We start from the raw sequence: 23,969 nt of genomic DNA, 5'->3' as shown, positions 1-23,969 counted from the left end.
TTTGAAGCGCTCTATTTTTAAAAGTTGAACTTCTTGTTATTTAATTTTTGAACTTCTTGTCTTCATTCTTTAATAATAAGGAAAATCTGAGTTTTCTATAACAAGGAAAATCTGAGTTTTCTGTAAAAATTTGGACCTTGCCTTTTAAATCATTTTTCTCATATTAAACACACACCATGTAGTACATGAAAATTTTCCATTTTTATAATTTGAATTTTTTTTCTGAAATCAAATTGCTCCCAAATAATAAGTGAAACTTCTTTGTGGATTGAGAGAATTATTTTAAAACACATTTTTTGTGTGTGTTTTCGGACATGGAAATATATGGTGAACCTCTCTCGCAAGAATTTTTGAACTTCCCCGGACAAAGTACTTGAACTTCTTTCAACAAACCTTTTAGGCTTCTTGGTTTCTATTATTATATTCTTATCTGAAAAGCATTCCATGTAGTAGTTGAACTTCCCACTGTTTTCACCTTGAATTTCTGTCACATATTTTGGTTCAACCTCTCCCACACGAGTTTTTGAATTTTCTCGTGCCGAGCACTTGAACTTCTACTCTTCTAGCAACAAAAAATTCCAGCCTTTGCTTTTTCATTCTTTTTTCAATACAAAATGCACACCGTGTAGTACGCGACCTTCTCACAGTTATCAATCTGAACTTCTCTCGGTTACGTGAAAATATCTGAGTTTTTAATAGACATTGAACTGCTCTACCTTTTTTTATTTGAACTTCATTGTGTATTTTTAGAAATGTGAAAATTGGAGTTATTTTAATTCGAACTTTTTAGTTATATTTTTTCAAGAACAAGAAAAATCCATGAGTTATTTTACACCAATAACATTTTCTTTGAACTCTCCAATGTATTAAATTTAAACTTCTAGAGTTAATATTATCTAGGTGACGCTTATTTTCTTGTTGGTATATATATTTTAAACTACTAAGTTATTTTTGATTGAACTTCTTGGCTTATTCTTTAGTAACGGGAGAAATATGAGTTTTGTAAAAAAGATTAAACCACTCTACTGTTATAAATTGAAGTTCTTTGTGTTTATTCTTTAGTAATGAGGAAAAAGTGAGTTTTTATATACATTGATCTCTTGGTTTTATTCTTTTAGTAACGAGAAAATCTGAGTTTTTAATATACATCGAACTATTCTATTATTTAAAATTGAACTTCTTAGTTTTTGTTTTTGCTAGGAGTGGTTTAATAAACATCCAACTGCTCTGCTATTTAAATCTAAACTTTTTATTTTATTTTTTAGAAGCAAAGATTATTTTTAATTAACTTTAGACTTCTCTATTTTTAAAATTTGAGCTTCATGATTTTTTGCGTGTTCTTCTCTTTACTTTTTGGATAGCCAATGTGTGTGTTTTGCCGTAAGCGAATATTTTGAACTATTTGCGGCAGAGAATATGAACTTCGCATCCACATCTTTTGTCTTCAAGAAATGCTCGCTTTTTTGCTTCAAATTTTGAGCTTCTATGCTCTACTTTTTGTGTAATGTAGAAATAGTAAAAATTAAATTGTGATTGCTGATCAAGGACTGTAAAAAGGATCAGCGGGTGAAACAATATCAGATTTTGTTCAGAGACTGTAGTAGAACATCTAAAAACTGAATACTTGGAAACAAAAACGGAACTACTAAGCAGTCGATACATCGCAGCCGGACGGTCTCCACTTGGTCTACCGCATGTACAGTTGGATCAGTACGATCGTGCACAAATCATCCAGTGCATGTCGTGTGTATAGCAACACTCAAATAAAACCAAAGTGTCAGTAGAGGAGAGTTCAACTTGAACTTCTCATCCACCCAGACTGATCCTTCCTTTTTTTAATACAATTATACATGGATGCATCCCAGGCCTACATATGTTAGTGCACTTCATCTTTCTTAACTGAAGAAGAATACAATTGGACTGACATGATGTATTCTTTTTAAAGCAACTACCTTCCTGAAGAGAAAGGAACACCATGTTCAGACTTACAAATATCTTCCTGAAGAAAAGTGTAAATGTATTAATCCGAATGTACCTAGCAACACTCAGACTTTAGTTTTGACCAAGCATTCTAGATGCCGGCCACCGCGAAGTCGCTGCCATTTTTTATTCGAATGACCATGAGAAATTTACTCGAGTTGCCATTGATGCTGCCGCTCCTGCATCATCACATTGCCTGAACTTCTCTGTGTCTTTCTTGCGTGCACACGCGTATGAAGGTATTGCCTTATGCTTCTAGCTTGGTTTCTCTTAACACCTTGTGGCTGTCGTGTGCACACAACCATCACACACGCTATGCCCGTGAACAGGACACAAGCACAAATGCGTCGTCGGACTGCATAGGCTCACCGGCCGAACTTCACAGGCTCCTTCTTCCTTCCAGCCGAGCTGCGCCTAGCGCCGGCGAGCAAGACCACGCCTCAGGCCAGCTCCGTTGGTCGCTGACCAGCAGGATGATGCCACAGGCCAACGACGAACTGTGTGTACGCGCCGCAAAACTGCAGCCTCCCCAGCTCGTGCGTGCCATGAGCAACCTCGTTCATGGACTGAAGAGAAGCCACCGGAGCTACTGCCCCATTCTTTAAGATCAAATCCAAGGAAAATTAAGGAGGTGGAGTATAGAGGACGTGGAGGGATCTCACCGTTAACCTCGCCGACGGGCGCGGCAGGGACAGGGGTCGAGGATGGCTACGGGGTGGGGCTCGGTGGCCTCGGGCGGCAGTGGGAGGCGCCTCTGGACCGGAGGGAGCCGGTGGGAAGAGCGCGGGGACCGGATGGGCGGGTGGAGCGCGTCTGGATCGGGTGCCATGCGCCGGAAGAAGGTGGTGCGGTGGCCTCGAACCGGAAGTAGTTGGGGCGGCGACACGCTAGGAGGAAGCGCCCTTAGGAGGAGGCAGGGCGGCGGCGCGCCCTTAGGAGATGGGGCGGCGGCAAGCCGGCGGGTGGGCGGCAGCCGGAGGTTGGCTGGCGGGTTGTTGGGAGGTTTGAGAGAGGTTGCGGGAAGGTGGGTGAAGGGAAGGCGCGGCGGAGGAACCACGGCAGCGGCGGCCGGAGAGGAACCGCGGCAGCGGCGGCTGGGGGAGATGGAAGTGCGTCCGCGGCGGGGAGGATCCGCGGGAGAATGGGGATGCGGGAGTCTCTACTCCTAATGGAGCAGTTGGTAGTCTCGCTTCCAGGTTTTTTTTCGTCCCACCTCACCCGATTTTTTTGGTACTTCTTTGGTACTTCCTCCCACCTCCCACCCGTTTCATTTCGCTGGTTTTTTTCGTCCCCCCCTACCCCACCGGTTTAGTTTCGCGTCACCCTCTAACACAACGAAAAAAATCTTAACGGATCATAACTTTCCATGCGTCACCCTCCCATCAATGCAATTTGATTTAGGAAACATATAATAAATTTTAAGGAAACAAATAACAGACTTTAAAGAAAAATCCAATTTTAAGGAAACAAATCAATCGATCCATCCAAATCAAACGATCCATCTCATCAATGCAATTTGCTTTAGGAAACATATAATGGATGTGAAGCAAACAAATAATAGACTATCTAAATCAATCGATCCATCCCATCAATGCAATTTGATTTAGGAAACATATAATAAATTTTAAGGAAACAAATAACAGACTTTAAAAAAATCCAATTTTAAGGAAACAAATCAATCGATCCATCCAAATCAAATGATCCATCTCATCAATGCAATTTGCTTTAGGAAACATATAATGGATGTGAAGGAAACAAATAATAGACTATCCAAATCAATCGATCCATCCCATCAATGCAATTTGATTTAGGAAACATATAATAAATTTTAAGAAAACAAATAACAGACTTTAAAGAAAAATCCAATTAACTAATCTCTACTCTTAAAGGCCCCTCGATTGATTTTTGTCCCTCGCTTCCTTTCCCAGCACTTATACAATGGAAGGAATTATAATCCACCTATTTGTTCTCCTATATATCCGTGCAGGCAACACAACATAAACTGGTGAAAAAAACACTCACCTCGCACGTCCCCCTGCCTGCAATCCCGAAACGCCGCCATCGCTCCAGGCTCCAGCCTCCGCCGTCCTACATCTTGCCCCTCTCCAACCTCAGAGACCTCCGCCACCGCCGCCATCTCGGAACCCCAGTTCAGGGCAGGACTCAGAGAGGGTGTGGCTGTGGACGACGCTGCCGCCGTCGCAGAACCCTAGGGCAGGGCGTGGTCGCGTTGCGGGCAGCGCGAGCGGCCGTGCGTCTCCCCCGTCAGGCTGTCCTCGGCAGGAACTCGGGACCTCCTCCTGACAGAGCTAAGGCCCTCCGAGGTCCAAGTCGCTGTGCGGCGTGCACAGTAATCTCCCCGGCCTACTCTGTCTTCACGTCAATGCTCATGTGCTCCGACCCTCCCCGACCCCTCCCAGCAAGCAGCAGAGTCTCTCGGGTTCGAGCTCCACCGGGCCGCCGGCGGCGGCGTCCATGTTCGTTGGGCGGAGCACAACGCTAGGTTTGAAATTCACCATGATGCTACTGATGAGGCTCTCCTTCTCCTTTGTTTCGTCTGGGTTTTTTCGTCCCCCCTCCCACCACCCCATCTCATCTGGGTTTGAAATCAATAAGAGCAGCACAAAGTCTAGGTCCCTATCTCGGTGGCAGACGGAAGGAGAAGAAGGATTGATATGTATGAGAATATTAATATTGAACTCTTAAAGTTAATGTGGCCCCGTTGCAACGCACGGGCGTTCTTCTAGTGTGGATAAGGTAAGCGGGGGTGGTGGTGATTTTTTTTTCTTTTTCTGTTCGGTGGAAATTTCTGAGTTCGGGAGCATCTCCACGGCTCCTTATAGAGCCAGCCGTGATCCAAATAGTTATTTTGATCCCAGGATTAGAATAGTGCTACCCCATATATATATAATTGATTTCTATTTGTTGAGGGACCAAATCTAGACTTCACCAAGAATTGAGAGACAAAAAGTATACTTTTCTCATATATATATATTCGATTTCTATTTGTTGGTCATTAAAATACAACTAGGTTCCTGCAAAAAAAAATACAACTAGGTTGATTCCACTTGCCTTAGGCCTCCTTTGATTTAGAGGAATCTTGTAGGAATTTCATAGGATAGGATTGCTATAGGAAAGATTTCTTTAGAGCCCTTTGGTTTGTAAGAATGGAATCCTATTCCTATGAAAGAATTTTTTCTATCCTTCACATTTCATAGGAAAATAAACATTAGGCTAGACTCAATGGAAAAAAATCCTATGATGGTGAATTAAAGAGCATCTCCTTTCCTATTGCTACTCATAGGATTTGAGATACATGTCATCTCATTTTTTTCCTATTCCTACTCATAGGATTTGAGATACATGCCATCTCATTTCCTATGACTTTCCTATTCCTATGATTTTCCTAACCTATGAACCAAAAGAGGCCTTAGTCATATTTTAGTGTATGAAATGAACTCGTAGCATGACCATGTTGCCTTGTCATAGTTTAAATGTCTTAGGGCAAACTATGTGATCCAATATGAAGTAAATGCTATTGATGTTTGACGTATGCAAATTAAGAAGTTGTTGACACTTATATCAGGCCACAAAACATAGGTTCACCCCATAATATGTTAGGAATGCCAACACCATGCAGGGATTGAGTCAAATCTAGATAATTTGAATGTCTTTGTTTTGTAATATTTAATTTATAGGGTGACTCCTGCGGTATTGGCATTTAAACTCTTAGTTGTTAATCTCTAGACTCTGGAATAAACTAGTGGTATTTTTTGTATGGTTCCATATGTTTAGTCATGTCATTTCCATGCATTGTAATATGTGATGCTAACAAATAAGCGTAATTAACCACTTACTTGTCAGTAGAGTATATTTGAAAAGTCATTTTGGAATGCAATAAGCAAATATAAATGCAATGAAAAAACTTAAAAAGACCCTTTTTGTTAAGAAAGAGTTTTGCAAAAATAAATGCAAAGTATAAGCTGAGGGTCGTTTATCGGATACTTGGCTTACGTATCACACAAGCTGAGCCTCTCACTGATGCACTCAGCTTATAGGCAACATCACCGCGTAGCCTTCAACCATTTCCGTGATTGCCACATGACACGAACCTTTGCCAGGATGGTTATGTAAACCGTGATCTTTTTGTGGTATATGCTGAGCTTTTTTTAAAGCCGAGCATAATTTTTGTCACTCTCGGCTTATGTTCATATAAGCCGAGCACAATGTTTTCGGTCGTGTTTTATTCTTTTAATACTCGGCATATAGGCTTATAAGCAGAGAACGCTTAATTACCCTCGGCTTATATCCAGATACACGGCAACTTAAGTGAGACCATCTTTGTAATGGTATTTTTTTGTTTACACCCATGCAATGTATGATCGTTAAGGAAAAGGAACGCCCTTCAATTTATATTTGATAAAGAGATGAGAAACATCTCACCGGTCATAACTTTTGGTATGCCAAGCAGCTGATTTCCGGCGAGGAAACATAACTGATAAAGTATTGCTTTCCACAACTAAACAAGAAAAACTACACAAATCTCGTCGGAATCGTGGGGTCTAATTTGCACGGGCGAGGTTCCCCCACCTCTGATAAAATATCGCCTTCCACAACCAACCAAGAAAAACTACACTAGCTTCCACAACCAAGCTGATAAAGTCGCCGGGACGCTCGCCGGCCGTGGACATGGCGGAGAGCCTGCTCGTCCTGGGGATTAACCCGCCCGCGCGCCTCAGGTGCTGAGACTGCTGCGCCGCGGGGGACGGCGCGAGTGCCCTGCGGGCGCACTGCCGGCTGTTCATTCGCTTCGGGCCCAGACGGCGGATGGACGCCGGGGAGGCGGGCTTGCTGCTGCCGGCGAGGGCCGCCTGCTTGCGCGCCGTGTGGAGGCTGCACCGGAGCGAGCCCGGGTGGTTCGTCTTCGTCGAGGAGCACGTGCAGGACTGCCGGCTCCTGGTGGAAGACGGAGACGAGCCGCTGACGGACTTGCCCGGCGAGTGGGTGGCGTCGCCGCGGGCGAGCTTGGCGCGGGTGGGTGAGGCGGAGCGGCAGTTGGGTGTCGAGAGCACAGGCCCGCTGGGCCGACTGCCAGCCGCCGTCGCCATGAGAGATCGAGGAGCGTGAGCAGTTGAAGCCGGGTGCGTGGACGGGACGGAGGTTTTGGTGTCACTTGCGGTGGTTTGGTAAGACTTTGAGAGTACTAGACGAGCTTCAGTGGGCGAGATTTTTATAGAGACGAGCTTCAGTGGGCGAGATCTTTATAAAGACGAGTATGTAGGAACATTCGGATCAAGACATGGGTGGTGATTGGTGAGGACCTCAACGACGTGGCATCTCAGCTTTGCTTGAAAGCTGGCCGACCTCAGACATCACTGGAGCGCGCTGTGATCCTGCCGCTTTTGTTGCTACTGCTCTCCGCGTCTGCCATCTGGCTCTCCTTCCATTCTGGTCGACCGCACGAACAGACGTAGCCGTCTCTTTTACTGCCATCCGTTTCTCTTTCGCTTTCATTCTTCTGTCTTGCTCTTACCTGTATCGGCGCATTTTACTGTGAACTGCCGAGTGCCGAAAGATCATCACTGACGGACGAGACTTGCCTGCTTCCCGCGCGTGCCCATCCGTGCTTCCGTGTACGAGGCTTAATTTGATTGAAATAAAATATGACCCGGTCATATCATTTTAAAATCAGGGGAGAAGATGATTAGATTAGAAAGGAAAAAAAAAACAGCCATAGGATGAAGTGAAAACACGGATGAGAGCATGGGAAGGAAGCAGGCAAGTCGTATCCATCATTAATAAGGCCTGCGTTTGACAACAAAGTAGTGCAAAAACTGTAGTATTGAAAAACTATAATATTTTAAACTATAAAAACTAGATACCACACAGTTTTTACATATCAAAATATTTTATAGTATTGAGAATACTATGACGTGTTTGGCTGGTGCTCATTTACAACGACGTAAGTTAGCTAGATAGCCGTTTCACACTTGCAACATGCATGTCCTTAGCTTGCCTTCCAAACTGAACGGTCATGCGCGCACAAACAGACCAGGCGGCATGCTGGGCATCAGCCGCGGCACCGGAATATTGCGCCGGTGCTCCGGCTCGGCTGCGCAACAGTGACGCATAGTGGCGAGCCGGCTAGGGCGGCGAGCGAAGGCACGGGCGGCGGTCGGCAGCAGCACATGCGTGGCCAGCAGCGACAAGCAAGGCCGCAGCATGACAGCGCGGCACACGTACGGCCCGATATGATCGCACGCAACTAGGCATGTACATGCTCAGCCAGCAATTTCTTGTGGACTCGCGTTGCAGCCATTAGCACGACCATTGCTAGCCAGAGGACTGACCAGATGCGCACGGGGCATAGGAAGAGAGAACGAGGAGTTCAAGCGGAAGAACCATAGACATCATTTTTCGTTCTCTTGGCTTGTCCATGGCTGACAATCTCAAACAAGAGCGGCGGCCTGCAGCGAGGAAGGCAATAACGAATAGATTTGTTTTCTTGCTTGCTCTTTTTTTAAAATGGATTGTGGTTTTTTTTAATACAGCGAAAATACGTACTATGGCTTTTATTTACGAGAAAAACTTCTAATCTATTCATCTTTAATCATGATAGTACAACGAACACTAGAAATAATAAAAATTACATCCAGATCCGTAGACAACCTGGCGACGACTACAAGCACTGAAGCGAACCGAAGGCGCGCCGCTGTCATCGCCCCTCCCTCGCAGGAGTCGGGCAAACATTATTGTAGTAGATAGTCGGCAAGTCGTCGTGCTAAGGCCCCATGAAACCAACGCATCAGAACAGCAACTGCCGCAGATGAAGATTGTAGATCAAAAGAATCCAACCTGAAGACACACGAACGAAGAGAAACGATGAACAGATCCGAGCAAATCCACCAAAGACAGATCCGCCCGAGACGCACATCCACACGCCCATCGATGATACTAAACAGATAACCGGAACGGGGGCTAGGCGGGGAGACCTTTATTCCATCTTCAGGGAGCCGCCGCCGTCTCGCCTTCCTGAACAGAACACCAATAAAGCTAAAAAGCAGATCTAAAAACGGTGTCCTCCCACCGGCAAGGGCCGAGATCCACTCCGCCTCCATGGAGGGCCGCCGGAGACGGGACGGACCGGCACCGGCGCCGGCAGGAGGTAGAGAATCCTTGTATGTTTGGAGGCGGCTGTAGCCGACATACTATGGCTTTGGCAATACTACAGTTGTAAATACCATAGTTTTTTGGGTTGCCAAACAGCTTACAGTAATTTAAACCGTTGTAATTTAGAAAACTGCAACATTCCAATAATACTTAGAAAAAACTGAGCCATCAAATGCAGTTAATTCTCACAGATTTAATAACGACGGGCTTTAAGGTCAGTCGTGTGCGGCCAAACTTGTTTCGACCCTTTTGATAGTTGCGCAAGATTTGACCCCGGTTCCAAAATAATAACAATATGGATCTGACCCTTTTTCTACCTCCGGGGTCGATGGCTGTAGGGTAGACGGCCTACCGCTAAGGCCACTGGCGGTAGGATTAGCGGCAGGCTCGGTCAACTGGATGGTGGGCTGACGTGGACTCAACCCCCCTTCCTCTTCCAAAAAAAAACCCTATTGTATGTAGGGAGGGGGAAAACCTATAGTAGACAGTGCAATTCTACCGTCGAAAAGGCTGGCGGAGGCAGTGCACTCCTACCGCTAAGTTTCTCAGTAGTAAGTTGGTAAAACTACTGTATTTGAAATCGATTTTTTTCTCACGGTAGGAAATGGAACCCTACCGTCGGAACTACGGCCTTAGAGTCCCATCCCAATTAAATGTTGATTCTCATTCTTCAAAACTTACATATCACATAAGCGGAGCCTATCACTGATACACTCAGCTTATAGGCAACATCGCCGCGGAGCCGTCAACCATTTCCATGATTGCCACGTGACACGAAGCTTTGCCGGGATGGTTATGTAAACTATGATCTTTTTGTAGTATATGCCGAGCTTTTCTTGTAAGTTGAGCATATGTTTTTATCACTATTGGCTTATGTTCATATAAGCCGAGCCCATTGTTTTCGTCGTGTTTTATTCTTTTAATACTTGGCGTATAGGCTTATAAGCCGAGAACGCTTTACGCTCGGCATATTGTCATTGCCGTGTTTTCTTCTTTTAATACTTAATATATCAATAATGCTAAACATACAAAGAGTTACACGCAATTGCACGCTGACTAGAAATTTTTTCATCTACTAACCAATCATAAACTTGCCCCCCTGATTTTCAGGGGAGTGAGCCGCCTCCCCACCTGTTGACCAATCAAATTAACCCTCTTTGTAAAATCTTGTAACTCGTTTGTACGTGTAGCATTACTCCTCAACATATAGGAGCCGAGAACCCATGAATTTATGCTTGGCTTACATACAAATACACGGCAACTTAAGTGAGACAATCTTTTGTCTACACCCGTACAATGTATGATCGTTAAGGAAAAGTAACGCGAGAGCCCTACTATTTGATAATTATTGGTATGCGAAGCAGCTGATTTCCGGCGAGGAAAGATAACTGATAAAGTATCCCTTTCATCACAACCATAAAAGAAAGAGAAAACTACACAAATCTGGTCGGAATCGTGGGATTTAAATTCCCCGCGCGAGGTTCCACAACCAAACAAGAAAATCTACGCTAACTTCCACGACCAAACTGATAAAGTACAGCTTGTCGCCGGGACGCTCGCCGGCCGTGGACATGGTGGAGAGCCTGCTCGTCCTGGGGATTAACCCGCCCGCGCGCCTCAGGTGCTGCGACTGCTGCGCCGCGGCGGACGGCGCGAGGGCCCTGCTGGCGCACTGCCGGCTGTTCATTCGCTTCGGGCCCAGACGGCGGATGGACGGCGGGGAGGTGGGCTTGCTGCTGCCGGCGGCGGCTGCCTGGTTGCGCGCTTTGTGGAGGCTGCACCGGAACGAGCCCGGGTGGTTCGTCGGGGAGCACGTGCAGAAGCGCCGGCTCCTGGTGGAGGACGGGGACGAGCCGCTGACGGACTTGCCCGGCGAGTGGGTGGCGTCGCCGGCGGTGACAGGGGTGGGTGAGGCGGAGCGGCAGTTGGGTGGCGACAGCACTGGCCCACTGGGCCGACTCGCAGCCACCGTCGCCATGAGAGATCGAGGAGCGTGTGCAGTTGAAGTCGGGTGCGTGGAGGGGACGGAGGATTTGGTGTCACTCTGCGATGGTTTGGGAGACTGTGAGTTGTAAACCTGAGTGAAGCGGGTTGGCCTAAATTTATAGGGACGAGCTTCAGTAGGCGAGATTTTTATGGAGACGAGTGTCTAGGACCTGAACGACGTGGCGCGCGAGCAGACAGCAGCGACTGTGGGATCGCCTCAGCTTTGCTTGAAAACCGTCCGACCTCTGGAATGCATGCACGGGAGCATCGGTGTTTGTGGAGTACGCGGGAAGGAAGGAAGGGATCGTGGAGCCGGCGATGGTGCCAGAGCGCGTCGTGATCCGGCCGCTTTTGTTGCTACTGCTCTGCGCCTGGCTCTCATTCGATTCTGGTCGACCGAACGATGAGACGTGGCCGTCTCTTTCAGTTTCACTGCCATCCGTTTCTCTGTCGCTTTCTTTTTTCAGTCTTGCGTGCATCGGGGCATTTTACAGCGAACTGCCGGGTGCCGTTGTCGGAGCCTTTGTTAATCCTCACAGATTTTAATCACAACAGGCTTCAAGTGCAGCCGTGTGCTGCTCCGGTGACCATGGCCATGTAATGTTGCGGTCACGGGAACGGAAACAGCTCTACGTGCCGCCCCGACCCGCCATTGTCTGCCTCCGTGCGCTGCATCACTCACGATTGTTGATGATCAGATGGCCTACTGATTAAAGATGAGCGACGAAAGGCGTCCCAGCCTTTTTTTTCCCGACAAAATTTCCCTTCTATTTAACTTTATACTTATTGTAAAAGTTTTATTAGCCCTAAAAATAAAGTACTACTTGCATGCCCCAGGGAGGAGGTTTTGGAAGGATTTAATCATGGCGCTCCCCCGATTCGAACAACACAAATGATTTCAACGAGGTATAAGTATGCTCCAACTTCCCTGTCATGGCATGACGAACACTTAAATGAGTACTCCCTCCGCTCCAAATTACTCGTCGCGGAAACGGATGTATCTAGAACTAAAATACATCTAGATATATTCATACCTGTGACAAGTAATTCAAAACGAAGGGAGTAATACACAACAAATTTTAATATTGATATTTCTATTAACCAAGGACCATGAACTAATACCCTTTCATATTATGACACTGATACAATCAAATCACATGTTTCTTATTCAGTGATCTACATGCAAATTTACATTATATCATTCGTATATAGCTATCATTCTTGGACTAGTCTTATAACCTGTGCACATTACCACTTCCTATTTATAGACTCCTAAAACGATATAAGTGAAGCATGAGAGGGCAATTATTTCTATAAAATATAATCACCGCCATGCTCTTGAGCAATTGCCTAACTCAAGAAATATAAGTGAAGCACATAGTGTATTCTAATAAATCATGATGAATGTGTGTCTCTTTCAAAAACTGTGTCCAGCAAACAATGATTATGGAAAACTAAGAAAAAACAAGCAAACAAAACTATGGCACAAGACGCTCCAAGTAAAATTTATATAATGTGATGAATAAGAATATAGCTCCAAGGCCAGATATTATCCAGAAGGGAAACTTGTAATTAGGTATATTTCATTGGCTTCACAATTTTTTATGTCTCATTTGTAATTTAATTGTTAAATGCAGATAGTATAGACAAGTTTTCTCTCGAAAGAAAGGCACCATTATAAGATGCTCAAGACGACATGAGTTGGGAGAAGATTCAGAGCTTGTTTGGCAATCAACCAACTCCGCAAAATCCGAGGATCTGTGGATCACCTATTTCCTAGCTTCGCGATTTTCCACTACAGCTCCGCCTACTTCAGGAGAGGAATCGTGGAGCGGAGGGACTCCAAACATAGCCTCAATATGATCGAGGCAAGAGGATTGATAGAACATTATCATTCAATATGATTCGATATTATTTGGCATTATGTTCTACTTAAAAGTTTTAATTCTATTTTTAGTCATGTAGGTTACTGAACCTTGATGTCTGATGATCTGTTTTGGAATTTGGGAATGCAAGACATCCATTTAAAGTAATTTTCTACTTTGCTTTAGCCTTACATTAAGCAATTTGACTGTTTCATTTTGTGCTTACAAATCGATTTCTATTATGTTTGGCAATTTGTGTTACAAACTGTGAAATACACCTTCATTTAATGCATGTAGTGCATCAGGGAAACATTAGCTCCAGCTCCGCCCCTGTTCATAGATACACTTAGCTTATAGGCAACACCGTCACGGAGCCATCAACCACCTCCGTGATCGTCACGTGGCACGAACCTTTGCCGGGATGGTTATGTAAGTCGTGCTCTTTTTGTGGTATATGCCGAGCATTTTCTGTAGGCGAGCGTACTTTTTGTCACTCTCATCTTATATATATGTTCATATAAGCTGAGCCCATTGTCTACTTATATGTTAATATAAGCTGAGCCCATTGTCTTTGCCGTGTTTTGTTCTTTTAATACTCGGCATAGTCTTATAAGCCCAAAACCCATGAATTTACGCTCAGCTTATATCCAGATACACACAACTTAAGCGAGACAATCCTAGTAACGATTTTTTTGTTTAACCTGTACAATGTATGATCGTCAAGGAAAAGGAACGCCCTACTATTTGATAGAGAGATGAGAACCAACTCACCGGTGATATTTATTGGTATTCCAAGCAGCTGATTATCCGGCGAGAAAACATGACTGATATAGCATCACCGCCTTCCACAACCAAACAATAAAAACTACACAAATCTCATCGGAATCAGAACTGATATAGCATCATCGTTAAGGAAAAGGAACGCCCTACGGAGTATTTGATAATTATTGGTAATGCCAAGCAGCTGATTTCCGGCGAGGAAACAGAACTGATAAAGTATCGCCTTTCACAATCAAACAAGAAAAACTACACAAATCCCGTTGGAATCGTGGGATTTAAATTCCCCGTGCGAGGTTCCACAACCAAACAAGAAAATCTACACTAACTTCCACAACCGAACTGATAAAGTACAGCTTGTTCGCCGGGATGCTCGCCGGCCGTGGACATGGTAATTAACCCGCCCGCGCGCCTCAGGTGCTGCGACTGCTGCGCCACGGGGGACGGCCTCAGGGCCCTGCTGGCGCACTGCCGGCTATTCATTCGCTTCGGGCCCAGACGACGGATGGACGGCGGGGAGGTGGGCTTGCTGCGGCCGCCGGGGGCCGCCTGCTTGCGCGCCTTGTGAAGACCGCACCGGAACGAGCCCGAGCGCCGGCTCCTGGTAAAGGACGGGGACGAGCCGCCGACGGGTTTCCACGGTGAGTGGGTGGCGCCGCCGCCGGTGATATTGACGGGGGTGAGTGAGGCGGAGCGGCAGTTGGGTGTCGACAGCGCGCAGGCCCATTGGGCCGACTCGCATCCGCCGTCGCCATGAGCTACTCCCTCCGTCCGGGTTTATTAGGCCTAAAGACAACTTCTCTTAGATCAAGACACATTAATTCTTCCATTTCACTCTCAATGCACTCTTTCACATGCATGCAGCTAATGAAAAAACAGGCATGAAATGTATTAATTTTCAGCCATGGCACCAACAACAATGGCTTTCGATGCAACCAATGAAATGGTTGCATGCATGCACCTTTCCAAAGCGGGGCATTATAAAAGAGGACATGCTTGTGATGCTGAGAGGCCTAATAAATCGGGACGGAGGGAGTAGATGAGATATTTAGGAGCGTGAGCAGTAGAAATCGGGTGCGTGGAGGGGATGGATGTTTTGGTGTCACTTGCGGTGGTTTGGGAGACTGAGAGCTGTAAACCCGAGTGAAGCGGGTCGGGTGGGATTTGTAGAGACGAGCTTCAGTGGGCGAGATTTTTATAGAGATGAGTATCTAGGAACATTCGCATCAAGACATGGGTGCTGATTGGTGAGGACCTGAACGACGTGGCACCTCAGCTTTGCTTGAAAACCGGCCGACCTCTGACATGCACGGGAGCGCGTTATCCGGCCGCTTTTGTTGCTACTGCTCTCTGCGTTTGCCATCTGGCTCTCCTTCGATTCTGGTCGATCGGACGTACAGACGTGACCGTCTCTTTCACTGCCATCTGTTTCTGTGTCGCTTTCTTTTTTCTGTCTTCCCTGCATCGGCGCATTTTACTGTGAACTGCCGAGTTCCAAAAGATCATGGCGGGAAAGCCGGAGAAAAGTCTCGTGCATGGGAGAGCCCGACTGCCCGGGAGCCCTTGATTTGCTTTGAGATCCGGAAATATGCATGCATAGGTAATCAAAATTAGCCAGCTGTTTCTTTCACCACATGCAAGGACACTGTTTAACTATGCAGCCTTACGCTTCACTATCCTGTACTTTTTCATCATATTCCTAAGTTTAAGTCTATTCTGTCTTTTGTACCCAAAGCCTAAGTTATAATTTGTTTGCATATTTGGGTTTATGATAATGCGGACTTTAAAACCAGACCACTTCTGAATATATTTAAATGATTTTAAAAATACAAATTTTGAAACATGGTGATTCAGTTGTCAAAATAATAATTTCTAAAAGTATATTCAATATCGGTCTTGTTTTAAAGATCTTGTCAGAAAAAACACAATTTAAAAAAAATAATGTAAGTCAAACTTTTATTTTAAAATATATTACACCTCTATTTATCTGACTGAAACTAAACGAATAGGAAATAATATGTGATTGCATGTTACAGAAGAGAGAAAACACTATGCACATGATGCTAGAGATCCCATACATCATTAAATTAAAACAAAATGATGGATGCATGCACGGGACCTCCCGTGTATGGTAGAAAATCCTCTTTCGAGAAAGCCATCCTCGGAGCTTTAGTTTATCCTCACAGATTAAATCACGACAGGCTTTGCAGCCGTGTGCTGCTGCAGTGACCTGGCCAAGTACTATTCTGATCTTTTTCTTCTTCGTTTGATTAATGACATTTCATTGAATTAACATACGGACTACAGAGGTAATACAACAACATCGAAACAATATCCGGCCTCTGCAAAGCATGAGTCACAGTGTTGAATATATGGTATAGGCTATCATATGGTTAGGGTCTTTTCCTAACAACCATTGTTTCCTTGTATAGTTAAGGATGTGAGCTACCCCTTGTACATATACATGTGTGTGTCTGCTTGTGCACCCGATCAATTATCATGAGTTGCATTGCCAAACTACATGGTATCAGTTACCCTCTGATCCAAACCCTAGCCATCCGCTCCCTGCTGCCGCATCTTCTGCACCTCTCTCCATCTCCTACCCTCTCCACCTACAGTCGCCGCCCCTCAGCTGCTGCTGCTCCTCTCCACGATTGCCTATTCTCAAAACCCACCCCGATCGCCACCCCAAACCCGATCGCTCCTCCCTCCAGTTAACCACCCTGATCGCTACCCAACCCCGATCACCACCCAACCCGATCGCTCCTCCCTCTAGATAGGCCGCCGCCACTATTTCCTCTACTTAAGTCACTACCGCTACTCCTCTCGGCTAAGGCCGCACCACTGCACTTCCTTGTTGCGCCGCCATGGTTCCCCTAGTTCCTCCATCTCTGGTGCCTCTAACCCCTTTGTCGGTCCCGACCCTCCCTCTGCCACTGACATCCGCAATGTCAACATCTTCGATCGCGTTCCCATGTGGCTTGATCAATCCACCTCCACCTACTATGCCTGGAAAACCTACTTCTCCTTGGTCTTCCGCGAGTACTACCTCCATGATCACATCGACGACTCCATTAGCGCAAGTCTCATGATGGGCGACACCGAGTGGATGGCCATCGATGCCACGCTTATCCACTGGTTCTACCACCATCTCGGAGGACCTCTTCCACACAGTCGTACGCGACCACGATGATGCCTACTCCATGTGGACGAAGCTCATGATTGTTTTCCCTCGGCGGCTATTCTTCGAGTGGCATTAGCATGACTTCTCTATTGATGACTATTGCATGCACCTGAAGATGCACTCTGATGACCTCCGTGACATCGGAGAGGTGATCTCCGATGAGCTCCTTCTTAGCACCCTCGCCACTGGCCTCAATGAGGATTTTGGCAACGCTGCCTCCAACCTCACCTTGCTGCCCTCGCTGACCTTCCAAGAGGTTGTGGCATACCTGTGCTTGGAGGAGCGCCAGATGAAGTAGGTGAAGGCACTAAAAAAGCGCTTGTTGGGAAGCAAACCAATATTTATTTTTATTTTTTTCTTGTGTGTCAATATGGTTATTGCTGTTGTAACGATCATAATGTGCCAAGAGTAGCCTTGAGGATGTTTACAAAGTACTTTCTTATAATTTCTCTATTAGGCCCTAAGTTTTTAGAATTTTTGAAGTTCCGGAAGTATGCATTTAAATTAGATTACAACGGTCATTCTGGTTTGATAGATTATTGCTATGTTTTTGTTATCTGCTTATACTTGAGTATCTATGGTTTATATTGGGGGATATGAATTGTGGAAATGAAAGTATACAGTAGCTATTGTTTAAAAATAATTATGCAAAATGTCTTGATAATACATGTAAGGTGATTTATTTTTACAAGAGTTTAAGCTCGGGGATGCTCAAGGCACCCGAAGGAAATATTCAAGGAGACTCAAGCGTCTAAGCTTGAAGATGCCCCGAAACGTGATAATTTATAGGGCGACTCCCTCAATATTGGCATTCAAACTCTTAGTTGTTAACTTTCTACTTTAATAACAAGTGTTACCTCTAGACCCCAGAATATAGTGGTCATAGTTTGTATACGGTTCCATATATTTGTTCATGTCATTTCCATGCATGTTAATATGTGAGGTTTTGTTTTTGCGAAATATGTTAATATGTGAAGTTAACAGATAAGTGTAATTAACCACTTGTCACCAGAGTATATTTCAAAAATCATTTCAAAATGCAATAGAAAAAAATTGAAAAAGCCATTTTTCATTAAGAAATAGTTTTGCAAAAAAATGCAAGGTATAAGCCAAGTGTTGTTTATCGGGCACTAGGCTTACGTGTTACATAAGCCGAGCCTCTCATAGATACACTCTGCTTACAGTGCACACCGCTGCGGAGCCATCAACCACCTCCGTGATTGTCACGTGGCACAAATCTTTCTTGAGATGGTTATGTAAGTCGTACTCTTTTTCTGGTATACTAGTAAGCTTGCACGTGAAACGCACGTCTTGACTAAAACTTCTTTTGAAGGTTCATCTACTCCTAATCAAAAACATATTGTTTGTAGTTATATTTCTTCATGGCAGATGTCTGCATGTGCAATACTGTTATAAGCTTAGCAAGAAATTTTCTCTGTCCCCTCTTAAACATGTGTAAATAAAATAAGCTACTAATCTCCTCTTAAATCAAACCAATGCTCCCTTGATCAATAATCGGAGCATTCCCGCACAACAACCTCACGGCAATCTTCTCTTTATCAGCCGCTCACCATTTGTGTCGCCACCATTGACGACATCTTCGGCACACTACACCGGCTCTGGCAGCAATGAAGGCGATGGTAGATTCCGTTGGACTGTTGCACATGGTACCAGACCAAGCTGCTCACCCCAACCATGAAAGCGACCACCCGCAACAAACATTGGATGGTCATTATGTGTTGCAAAGCAACTCAAGCACATGTATTGGTTGAAGTTTCACGACTGTAGTGGAGAAAAATAGTCTTAGTCGTTGCATAGAACAAGAAGGATCTGATGCTTCAATATCGAGCAAAATAGTGTACTATCCTCACCAGTATCGAGCAACATATTTTCTCTCACATTCTCTGTTGGTTTAAAAACATGGCTAGCTGAATACTCCTAGACCGGGGTTTGAAATATTCTACAAAGGTAGTTTTAAAGAATCTTGTAATGATGCGTGAAAACATCAGATTGTCAAAAATAATTACACATCACAATAAGCAGGCAAGGAACCATGCCATGATTTCGGATCTTGTGTATATACTTCCGATTTGGACAAATGGTAGGCAATAATTAAGTTCATTTTTTAAACCAATTTGTAAATCAAGGCAATACAACGTGGAATTCAAACTTCAAACATCTTCAGAAAGCCACCATCACATGATACAAACCAGACAATGTCATGTGTAATGCTCCAATAATCAGACAATCAAGATGTAGAATTATTTATAGACTCAATCTGCTTAGTGAAGACATCTTAACATGTGTTGACATTCACAAAACTGTCAATAATAATTTCATAGATGACAAAAGCAAATTTATGCTATACCAACAGAATTATCAGTGCATATTTTTATTGAAGTACATACATACATGTACATTCAGTATAGTCCACCGGGTTTTATTCTTGTCAGAATATGCAGAAGATTTTAATAAAAGGTAAATAGACAAATACTAATCCAAGTAATATCAACATTGGGATGCTCTGGTTTATACATCCATGCTCTGATTTCTTGTGCAATATATTTTCCAAGTAATACCAATCTGATTTCTTGGTGATAACATGATCGAGTTAAAGAAAACAAAATACAGAACAAGATTGTGAAAATATATTGCTAATGAAAAACATTGTTCCCAGAAAAAGGTCAGCAGCAGTACTTACTTCAGCATTACTAAGAAATCTGACTATGTTGGTTTAATGTGATCACCAATGTCCTGATAATATGCAATACAATAAATAATAGTATCATTTGTTTAGTAACAGCAAGCACAATCCATCAGATTGGAGTTCCAAGTATGAACAAGGGCTATATAACATATCCTTGATTTTGGGCCCATCCCTGTCATTCTGTATAAAATCCAATACCACAAAAATAACGAAAAAACCCTTCATTACACTGACAGTTCTTGGTCAGACTTCTATCATAAAGGCAAGTGTTGCCGCGCCCGTCCATTTTAGAAATGAAATGTAGAAATGCTTGCGAAAACTTGCACATCAGAAACATGACGTAGATAATGAATCTAACCTAGGAATATATAATATAATATAATAAATATCCTATATGCTTTTGTTTCTTCTATTTTGTTTAAATATTTTCTCACTTCTATTGAATAGGATTCAAAAATCATTTCTTTAAGTGGAAACCCGCATAAAAGAGGACATCACTTATAGTTATAGACATTAAGGATATTATAGTATAAATCTAGCTTGACTCCACCCTCCTTAAAGTTTGACTAATTTGAATTACATAGGTGGTGGGGCATATTTATAACAAGTCATAACTAACACATCTGTATAAATGTTTTCTCTACATTCGCTCTATATTACAAGGCTAGCATCTTCTACTGTTGCACAGAACTGAAATCTAAAAGGAAGGTCACATTACCAAGAATTCAACTTTTGATTGATAAGCACTAAGTCGAGAGCCAAGCAATATGCAAAGATGGGAACAATAATCTCAAAAATCTTTTACCACCCTCGTCCATCTCGATGAAAGATTAAAGTAACTATAGAAAATATAGATGGTACAAAATCTCGTACCATGACATGACATCACAAGCTCAACGATGGCACAACTGATGATAACTGTACACCATGCAGATTGTAGACTTTCGGAATTAACTCCACCAGCTGCTAACAAAACATAACATGTGTGTCCTAATTCTTAAATGGGCGTTGAAGGCCTACAATGATCAGAGGACCAGTCCTCTTATGGTTCTATCTATAGGGGTCCCAGTGTGTTGACAGAATCAACATGCATGTGGCCTCAAAACAGAAAGAATCATTGATTTGATAGGTAATACTTCAGATCTAGCCAACAGCAAGATAAATCATGCCAATATTTTGTATGGACAGGTTTGATAGCGATCAAAACGTACCCAATATGCATAACCTTTGGCCTGCAATCCAAACGCATCCAAACGCCCGAGCTCTCGCAGCTCCAAGGCCCCGCCGCTGCCCCGTAGGCTCGCATCGGCGCCGTGCGCCGCCTGTCGCTGTAGTCCATCGCAACCGGAGGTTCATTGTCAAGGCCGCCACACGCCTGCCCTTCCTCCTCTCCCTTCCTTCTGTTCTTCTATACCTCCTCCTCACTTTCGAAGCTCTCTCCCCCTGGAACTGCAGCAGGCCATGGAGAAGCTCAGCCGCCGCAGCCGTCCATCGGACTTGCCGGAGCCGCCTGTCGTACAGACATCATTTAATGGCAACCGAGTGTCGGGTGGTAGGTGCGACATATGCCAACGGGTGGCTTATCATTGTGGGAGCCAGTAAGACGTCGCCGGTGCCTGGAAACGGGAGGAGGCGAAGACATGCACGCCGGTGAATCTTACCCAGCTTCGGGGCTCTCCGTGGAGATAACACCCCTACTGCTGCTCTGCGGGGTCTCCGCATGATCACTAGATGAACAAGTAGCTACACAATGCTCCTTGAGCTGTTCGGTGGGAGGAGGAAGAAGGGCACGGCTGGCTTGCTTCCCCTCCTTGTGTGTGTCTAGATCTAGCTGAGGGTCGAACCCTTTGCATGGGTGCCCCGGGGGGTTTATATAGGCCTACTCCCCGGGGGTACAATGGTAATCTGACTGGGTGCGGGGCCCAGCCGTCTGTGACCGCGCTCGCCGGCTTCTGCGCCGACTGCTGGGGCCCGCCGGCTACCAACTCCTTGGCAACAGGCAGGCCCCACTTCCAAGGGTCTTGTCAATGGCTGGTTACTGTTGCCTCATCCTGATGACGAGGGCTTCGTCGAGGTAAGCGTGGCTATAGTGCCGCCGTCCGGCGGGCGATTACCGTAGCCTTACCGCGTCTTGTCTTCTTAATGGGGCGTCTTCTTCGAGGGGGGAAGCGAGCCGGCTGCAGGGAGCCGGCCCCATCTCAGGCCGACTGGGGAGGCCAGGCCGCCTTCGGGTGTCTCTCTGCCCGAAGGGGCCCACCGCCCGTGGGCCGTACTGGTAGCCCGTCGTGGATGACATCAGGGTCAACATGGCAACAGTGCCGCGCCGGACGGGTCATGGCCACTCCGTACGGCGCACTGTGCCAGGCGTGCTCCGGGATTCGGGGGTGGCAGGCTTTACTGTAGCCACGCCCCGTCTCATCGCCGCTAGGTGGATGCAAACTTTGAGGGTACGGTCTCGACCGCTTTATGGGAGCCGGCTTCTTGGAGTCGGCCTCCTCATGGCCGGCTTCTTGGAGTCGGCATCTTGGAGCCGGCTTCTTCGAGTCGGCCTCCCATGGTTTTCTTCATGAGGGGTAAAGTCGGGCCGCCTTTTTCGAGCTGGCCTGGGTGACAGCCAGCAAGGGGAAGGCGGCCCCACGTCTTGGATTCCTGAGAGCCGGACGGGCTCGTAATTTTTTCAGAAGGGCCAGGGGAAGCCGGCTAGGCTACCCATGACTATTTACTCCGACAGTAGTCCCCAAAGCTGATCGAGCTTCGAGGCGGACAGAGGGACGAGAAGCTTGGTCAGCTTCCTATCCTGAAGAGCCGGCTTTGCTTGTGCACGCCGACTTCAGAGAGCTCCGGTTCTCGTAGGTGGGAACGCGGACCACGTGGCGAGGAAATCCTGTAAACGCACGCGCGCGATGGGACGTCGCCGCAGGCCCATGCCCGCCACTCGCAGGCCTCGGTCCGAGCGCGGATCTTCCGTGGCCCACATGGACCGCTCGCCTTCCCGCGGCGGTTTTATTCTGCCATCATGGCACAGTAATCGCGGGATGTGGGGGAGTGGGCACGATTGATCCCCACGCTTCCCCATGCCGCGCCTCCTCGGTTCCGCCACGCGAGCCTATAAGTAGGGGGAGGAGGGGGAGCGACAGAGGTTCGCACGCTCTCTCTCGCTCCGCCCCTTCTCGTCCTCCTTTCTTCCTCTCATTGCCGCCGCAACCTCCCGTCTCAGCGCCGCCGCGCCGCCACAGCGTCTTGCTCCCATGGCGCTGTCGAGCTCATGGGACGGCTCCAACGTCCATAAGGACCATGTTGCGTTCCTCCGCCAGACTCGGCGCCTGCCCGACGCCAAACTCGTGCGGGTCCGCCTGGCGCCGGAGACGGAGATCTCGCCGGCACCGGAGGAGGGCGAGCGGGTCGTCTTCCGCTCACACTTCCTATGCGGCTTCGGCCTTCCGGCGAGCGGATTTCTATGCTCCTTCCTCGAGTTCTACAACCTTCAGCCGCATCACCTCACGCCCAATGCGGTGATGCTGCTGTCAGCCTTCGTCTTCCTCTGCGAAGGCTTCTTGGGGCTGCTCCCCACGCTGGAGCTCTGGGGGAGTTCTTCCAGAGCAAACTCGGCACCGTCGTTGCCGGCGTGCCCGCCCCCTGCGGGGCCTTCATCGCCATGAGGAGGGCGGGCGAGAACAACCCGTTCCCGCCCATCCCCCTGATCCAGTCGGTGAAGATCTGGCAGAAGTCATACTTCTACGTGAAGAACGTCGCCGAGCAAGGAGACCACATCAACCTGCCGGCTTACGTAGCCGGCCCGCCGGCTGGGAGGCAGCCCTCATGGAGCTTCCGGTCCCGGTCACTGTCTCAGGCCGGGAATGCTGCCGTCTCCCGGCTTCCGGTGATGATCCAGTCGGAAGGTCTGAGCGGGGCCGACTTGGTGGCCGCCTTCTTGGAGCGCCGGATATCTCCTCTCCAAAGCCGGCCCCACATGATGTGCCAGATGAGCGGCCGGTTCGACCCATGCCGGCTGAGCACCAGGGACATGCCTCATGCGGAGGTATCGTACATGGTAAACTACATCTCCAATTGCAAGCTCGCTGAGGACTGGCGATACGGCAAGGCGCCGTACTCTCGCGCCAACCCTCCGCCCATGGTAAGTTTTCCTTTTCTTCTTCATGTTGGTGGCCGGCTTCACGATGGCCGGCTTCTGATCAGTCGGTTCTTCTTAGCAGAACCCTCTTCTCCCGCTGACGACCGGGGCAGCGGGGATAGAATGCCAGTACGCCCCCGACCGCACGGCGGATGACGTCGACGACCC

At 46.5% G+C, this 23,969-nt stretch overlaps 2 protein-coding genes and 1 long non-coding RNA gene across 5 annotated transcripts; all 3 read right to left on the bottom strand.

Annotated features, from left to right (window-relative positions):
- Nucleotides 1-1,785: 1,785 nt before the first annotated feature.
- Nucleotides 1,786-3,128, bottom strand: LOC119314526. 3 transcript variants are annotated; one of them, XR_005152341.1, is made up of 2 exons: nt 2,643-3,128; nt 1,786-2,569 (listed from the first exon to the last, which is right to left on the bottom strand). It is a non-coding gene; the product is annotated as an uncharacterized LOC119314526 (long non-coding RNA). The 3 variants fall into 3 exon arrangements; XR_005152342.1 differs by having other exon boundaries at nt 1,786-2,566; XR_005152340.1 differs by having other exon boundaries at nt 1,786-2,546.
- Nucleotides 3,129-6,394: 3,266 nt separating this feature from the next.
- LOC119314975 lies at nt 6,395-7,162 on the bottom strand. The gene has a single exon (XM_037589654.1). It carries the CDS (start codon nt 7,086-7,088, stop codon nt 6,543-6,545), a length of 546 nt encoding a protein of 181 aa, XP_037445551.1. The 5' UTR covers nt 7,089-7,162; the 3' UTR covers nt 6,395-6,542.
- A 3,355-nt stretch (nt 7,163-10,517) lies between these two features.
- On the bottom strand, nt 10,518-11,202 carry LOC119316297. The gene has a single exon (XM_037590595.1). The coding sequence runs from the start codon at nt 11,126-11,128 to the stop codon at nt 10,613-10,615; it is 516 nt and encodes a 171-aa protein (XP_037446492.1). The 5' UTR covers nt 11,129-11,202; the 3' UTR covers nt 10,518-10,612.
- Between the last annotated feature and the right edge of the window lie 12,767 nt (nt 11,203-23,969).

This window comes from Triticum dicoccoides, chromosome 6A, assembly GCF_002162155.2.
Source record: "Triticum dicoccoides isolate Atlit2015 ecotype Zavitan chromosome 6A, WEW_v2.0, whole genome shotgun sequence".
NCBI classification, from domain to species: Eukaryota; Viridiplantae; Streptophyta; class Magnoliopsida; order Poales; family Poaceae; genus Triticum; species Triticum dicoccoides.
The sequence above is the reverse complement of the archived record's forward strand: the minus strand, read 5'-3'. Positions and strand labels throughout refer to the sequence as shown.